This window comes from Pinus tabuliformis, chromosome 4_2 (genome assembly GCF_031772625.1).
Source record: "Pinus tabuliformis cultivar Carrire ecotype Pingquan chromosome 4_2, CPIR1, whole genome shotgun sequence".
NCBI classification, from domain to species: domain Eukaryota; kingdom Viridiplantae; phylum Streptophyta; class Pinopsida; order Pinales; family Pinaceae; genus Pinus; species Pinus tabuliformis.
The window spans coordinates 643300894-643307312 of NC_142304.1; the positions used below are offsets into that span (position 1 = coordinate 643300894).

The window sequence follows — 6419 nt, forward strand, 5'->3', positions numbered from 1 at the left end:
ATTGACTCCTCAGCTCTGCACTATTGATATTTTTTATATATATTTTTAATTGTTTCTATTGATTTATAATTTTTATATTTCACTTTAAAATTTAGCATAACTGTGACCTAATATATTGCATAAGAATATTTTATTATTAAACATTTAAGATAAATAAATTGGAAAGCTATTAAACATTTAAGATAAAATAAATTGGAAAGCTGAATCGAAAATTGATTGGATTCAGCATTCCAACCTAGCTGATGCCATAAACTTAAAAAAAATAAAATTAAAAACACATTAACCGTGGCTGCTTTTAGTATTCATTTTCAATTGAACATATTACAACGAATCAAAATTTGATATTATCTAATTTGATATCAGTTTAACTATTAAAAAATAAAAAACATATATATACAGAGAAAACATATATATACAGAGAAATCATTGAATAATAAAACTAGAAGTAAAGGAAAATGAAGGTTCAACCTTTAATAACATAAAATTAGTATTTGAAAAATGAACGAGGCCTTCGACTCTTAAATTAAAGTTTCGAGTGCCGTGTTACACGACACTCCTCACAGCTATGATTCTTCGGTGGAAAGACTGAATAAAGCTTCAACGGGATCATGTTTCCTCTTACAAACGAAGGCAAATTTTCTTCTCAGTATGTAATCGCAGGCTTTCCTCCAGAGTGGAACTCACAGTTGTATGAATTTATTTAAAATCGTTCCAAATGTCTTGAAACTCCGATCCATTGATTCCAAATCCTTCTTGCCGCGGCTGTTCAAAACCATTTTGATATACTGGAGTTTCATTCAACTGCCAAATGTCATCTTCCCACAGAGATCCATAGAAAACTGCGGGAGTCTCAACAGAACCATACACGGTATCAGAAGACGTATTGGTTGTTGAATACCCATCGAAAAAATTCAAGGTGACGCCAAGTTCGCCAATGGTATTATCCACTAAGAAACCGAGCTCTGCCAGAACATCGTCGTAATATGTCAAATTTCCTTCTGAATGCATGTCTCCTAGTGTGTCAGAAACCGAGATCGCTTCAGAATAACTGTCTGTTAATTCACCGTGTTTCATTGAACCCAACTCAGTACCGCTCTTCTCATTAACAACAGCGGCTCGCCCGATCAATCCGCTTTCACCTTCAGAAAATTTCACAACTCCGTTGAGCCTCTCGTCCTTGAGCTGAATCACAGCATGAGGTTCTTTAGGAGTAGCATCCATATTATCGATCTTCTCTGGCAACGCCATGCGATAACTATCATGCAATAACCCTCCACTTTTGTTTCTTTTCGCATCATCCCAACGGTCATCTCTTGCTCGCTTCTTAGGACAAACTCGTGAAGCGGCAGTCATCACTGCAAAGAAAAGCAGTGAGTAAAACACGACAACGAGACTGGTTGATGTCTATCCTTCTTTCCTCGATTTTTTATGATTGTCAAACATTACTATCATTCAACCACATCTTGACCGTATATAACTACATTTAACCACATATTGACCATATATAACTATATTCAACCATAGTCAACTAATGTCAACCTTGGGAAAAATGACCAGTCATCATCATCTTGTTCAAACATGTTCAAGTTGGTCAGCAACAGCGTATCGTGATCAACTATGCTAAACACGACCAACTATAGTAAACCATGTCTAGCCATGGTTTGTGATTTTCCACTGTGCTTAACATGGTGAACTACATTCAACAATAGGAAAGATGTTTAACCACAGAAAACCATAGTTAATGAAAGTCTATCATAGACAACTTTAGTTTAAATTGGATGTAATACTATACATGGTTTGTATTCAACTATACACTAACAACCCTTTTCAACTATATCCACCGTTAGTCAACTATATGTTGATCATAATCAAGCATGGTTGAACAAGCTCAACGATGGTCAAACTTTGAAATCACATTTTACCATCGGAAAACTTGTTCTTTTTTGACATCACATTTGAGGTCTAAAATGGGTCTCCTATGGAAATTATAAAATAATAGTGGAAATAATAAAATAATATTAGATTACATCATCAAATTTTAGGGGCAAAAAGAAAAAACTATTTTTTCAACTCGTATATTCAACTTATCTTCATATGTGTTTACTCAAATTTCGAGCGGAAATACTGGTTGGATGCAAAATTTGATTCCTCATCCAAAGAGTACCCATGTTGCATGCTTTTGATGAACCCTACTACATGAAAATGAGAAATACATGAAAAATGTGATTGCAATCATGTCTTCTCATGTATTTCTCATTTTTCATGTAGCAGGATCAACTGAAAGGATGCAACATGGGTACTCATTGGATGAGGAATTAAATTTTTCATCCAACGAGTACTGCCGCTCAAAATTTGAGTAAAACCTTAGGGAGATAAGTTCAAAATACGAGTGAAAAAATAGTTTTATTATTTTATTATTTTTTAATGATTTTACTTTTTTACTCTAAAAATGGTGAATCATCCCCCATGGTTGACATCATCATCTTGACTCTGATTGGTTCTTATAAAGTTTATTTTGGTTGTACATTTTTCTTAGGAGGCCCGTTTTAGACCTCAAAATTCTCCTAATGGATGGCTAAGGCGTTCACTATACACAAATCTCAAGGAGTGACCTTGACAAGATCTACCATTGACATTGGTAACACTGAACATCAAGGCTTGACCTTCACAACAATGGCACACACTATTGCTCTAGAAGGAATGTGGATAACACCATCGTTCTCCTTCGAACACTATGAAAAGATGAAGGATATTGCTTATGTCTCACTATGAAATAAAAAAGAGGCAAGCTTACATGCTTTGCTGCTCTCATAATTACAATACCCAACCTCACCCCTACCATGCATGGACACAATATCCTAGATTCTTCTATGTTGTAATTTTAATTCTATACATGAAATACTTTCCCTTGTTTATTATTCCATATATAATAGCATTTGGTGATGTGACTAAAAAAATGAAATTTACTCTATTATCTATTTTATAGAAAACAGAAAAAACTAAATTATTACAAATTAACTATTAAACATATTTTACCTGATATATTTTGCACATTTTTCTCTTCACTTTCTTCTTCCAGCATTTTCTTTCCCTAGTTTCAAGGATATGCTAGTTAATATTCCTACATGAAGATTATGTCCCTAATACTCAAGGCTTGGGGAATGCCCATAAATGGAATTCCATGTGTCACATGATTATGGAGCATAAGCCATCTATTATTTTAATCTAGGAAACTATGATTATTACCGATAAGACTTACAAATACTTTTTGAAATTATGTCCAAGGTGGCAGTTATGTTCGATTGATGCCCTTAGTATCTCAAGGGGTCTAGCTACTTTATGGGATCTTCGTTATGGAAAATTTTAGGGGCTAATATTTGTAGGTTGATTAGTTTTCCATGACTTTTCCAAAAAAAAGATTCACCAATTTTCATTTTTTCTAAAAATGATTCGCCCAAATTTTACAATATAAAATTATTTTATCTTAAAAATCACCAACATTATATAGAGACAATATATAAAATGATTATAAAATTGAATAATTTTTGAAATTTATCAATAAACATTTTATAGTTTGCATATTAGGGACTAGTGAGATCCGCCAATGTTTTTAAACTTCAAGATAGTTTTTTGTCCTTAAATTTTTCCCTGATCCTCGTATAGTAATTTTTTTTACTTTCAAATATTTTGCAAGCGTATTACTAATGGGATTTTCATGGGGGTCAAAGGTTAGCTTTCACATTCTAAATTCACATGGTCCCTATGAATCTAAATTGGATTTTTGGAATAGGATGGATAATTGTGGGTTGCTAAAGTTTGAATCTCTTATAGTGGCAAAGGACTTAAATTTTACAGTCTCTGTAGAAGAGATATGGAGGTCACAATGTAAATTAGATCAATTAGGTGGTTATTTTAAGGAGCTTATTGGGAAAAACCACTTAGTGGATATTCTTCTAGTTCCTCCTATTCCTACTTGGAGGAATGGATACACTGCTCTAGATGGGATTGTAAGAGATTAGACAAATTCATTTTTCATGAGAACTTATTGGAGTAGTTTGGTTCGATGCATACTTGTGTCAACTCATCGATGATGTTTGATCATTCTCCCATATTTTTACAATGGTTTGGTGATTGTATTTGGAAGGGTCTCCATTTTAAATTTAATCATTCATGGTTAAAAGACCATGACTTCGAGAACCTCGTAAGGGATATTTGGAAAAAAAATGGATTTCATAATGAGACTTCTTAGATGGGAGTTGTTTTCTTGAAATTGGAGGATCTAAAGAAGGTGGTCAAATGATGGGAAATAGATAAAAGGTGCAAGAATAAAAATGAACTAAGAGAGATAGATTGAGAACTAGAGTTGATATCTCACCCATCTCATCCCAGATATTTGTCTGATGCTCAGGAACAAATGGTCTTGAATATGGGAGCTTGAGAGAGATTGATATTAAAAAAAGAAAGAAAATGAATGGAGGCTCAAGAGTCGCATTATTTGGATTGCAGGGGGGATAAAAATACATTTTATTTTCATAATTTTTCCTCTCAAAGAAGGAAAGACAATACAATCTGGGACTTGGAGGACGAAGCAGATAGGAAAATATTTAAACTACAGAATCTTCATAAGGAGGTTGTAAGATATTTTAGGAATCTATTTTAATTTAGGGAAGGGGTGGACATTGACACTTAATTGGGGTCATTTCTTCATATCCATAGATGTTTAATGCAAAGGATGATGAGGTTATTAGGCTGCAGATCACATTTGCTGAAGTGATATATATATGCTAAAGTATTTTACTAGGGACAAAAGCTTGGATCTAGATTGGTGGACCGTGGAATTATTCCTTCATTTTAAGAATATTATGGAGCCAGATCTGTTACTCTTAGCTAAATAATCAAGGGTTTCTTGTAAAATCACAAGTGCTATAAATTTTTCTTTTATTACTTTCATTCCAAAATTTTCAAAGGCTTATTTTTTCAAGGATTATAAACCTATTTCTCTATGAAATATTGTTTATAAGATGGTTTTGAAGGTCATTGCAACAAGTTTGAAGGATAAGCCATCTAAAGTCATTACCTTCGAAAAAATTTGTTTTTTAAAGCATCAACAAATCCAAGATGTTGTTGTTATTACACAAGAATGCACACATTGCATTAAGGTTAAAAAGGAGGCATTGATGTTGAAACTAGACTTGATTAAAGCATAAAGCTATGTGGATTGGGTCTCTCTCATGATGGTATTACACAAAATTGGGCTTTTTGTTGGGATGGTTGATTGGATTATGGATTATATTACATCATTCAACTATGTGGTCTTGATAAATGGTGTTTCTTGAGATTTCTTTAAGGCATCAAGGGGGTTGTAGTAGGGATGATTCTTATCCCCCTTATTATTTATGTTGGTTATTGATGGTCTAAGAAGATTGATTATGGAGGCACATAATAGGGGATCTTTTCTGGGCTTTGAGATTTCAAAAAATATTTTCGTAACTCACCTTATGTTTGCGGATGATGTTCCTTTTTTGGTAAGATATCCACATTGGAATGGAGATATATTCATTCAATCATCTCCAAATTTGTCGATGCAACAAGTCTTTTTATGAGAAAAACAAAATCAATGCTTATTGAGGTGTCTATTGACCAGGTTACTATTTCAATATTATTGGTATATTTGTCGTAGAGGTGGTTGAGATGGACAGACACTTCAAATATATTGGTTTCCACTTGAAACCAATCAACTATGGTTTTAGAAATTGGTGTTTGTTGATTCAAAATTTTGAAAGAAGACTAGCTATTTGGTCATTAAAGTGGCTCACTCTTAGGGGAAGGTTGATTTTAGCTCAGTCAGCCTTGCAGAATATTTCAGAATATTGAATGCACCTCTATTTGATGCCCAAAACTATCATCAAGTAGATAAACTCCATATCAAACTTTATTTGATTGGGTTCAAATGTGAAAACAAGATTTGAATTGGAGGATATTCTATGGAGAAGGATGATGGAGGTTGGGGATTAAAGAATATTGAAAAATTTGGATGACCTTTGGCGGTTAAGAGTTTTTGGTGCACTTTATTTGGTACAAGTATTTGGCAATAGATGATAAAGGAAAAATATATAAGAAAACAATCAATACAGGAGTGGATTAAGTTTGGGGCTCGTGCTCCTAACATTGTCTAGATGTATGAAATAATTTCATGGAGGTCAAACATTGGTTGTTTGGGAACATGCGGTGGGAGATTGGCCTCGACCCTATAAGGGGTTTCCAAGATAATCACACATTGCCATTATCTCTCATCAGGTACATCTCACAAGGGTATTTATTTTTTAAATCAAATTTAGGTTGTCAATGATCCTACTTTTCATTATCCAATTTGGATATGTTCTAGATATTTGGGTTTAGTGAGGGAATTTGTAGAGATG

General features: G+C 33.6%; 1 protein-coding gene across 1 annotated transcript; it reads right to left on the reverse strand.

Moving 5' to 3' along the window:
- Window positions 1-696: 696 nt before the first annotated feature.
- On the reverse strand, window positions 697-1353 carry LOC149171007 (uncharacterized). Its single transcript, XM_089427407.1, has one exon. It carries the CDS (start codon window positions 1351-1353, stop codon window positions 697-699), a length of 657 nt encoding a protein of 218 aa, XP_089283533.1.
- Window positions 1354-6419: the final 5066 nt, after the last annotated feature.

Excerpts from the sequence above, each read along its gene's own strand:
- LOC149171007 (XM_089427407.1), bottom strand. The coding sequence starts at position 1,353 with ATGACTGCCGCTTCACGAGTTTGTCCTAAGAAGCGAGCAAGAGATGAC.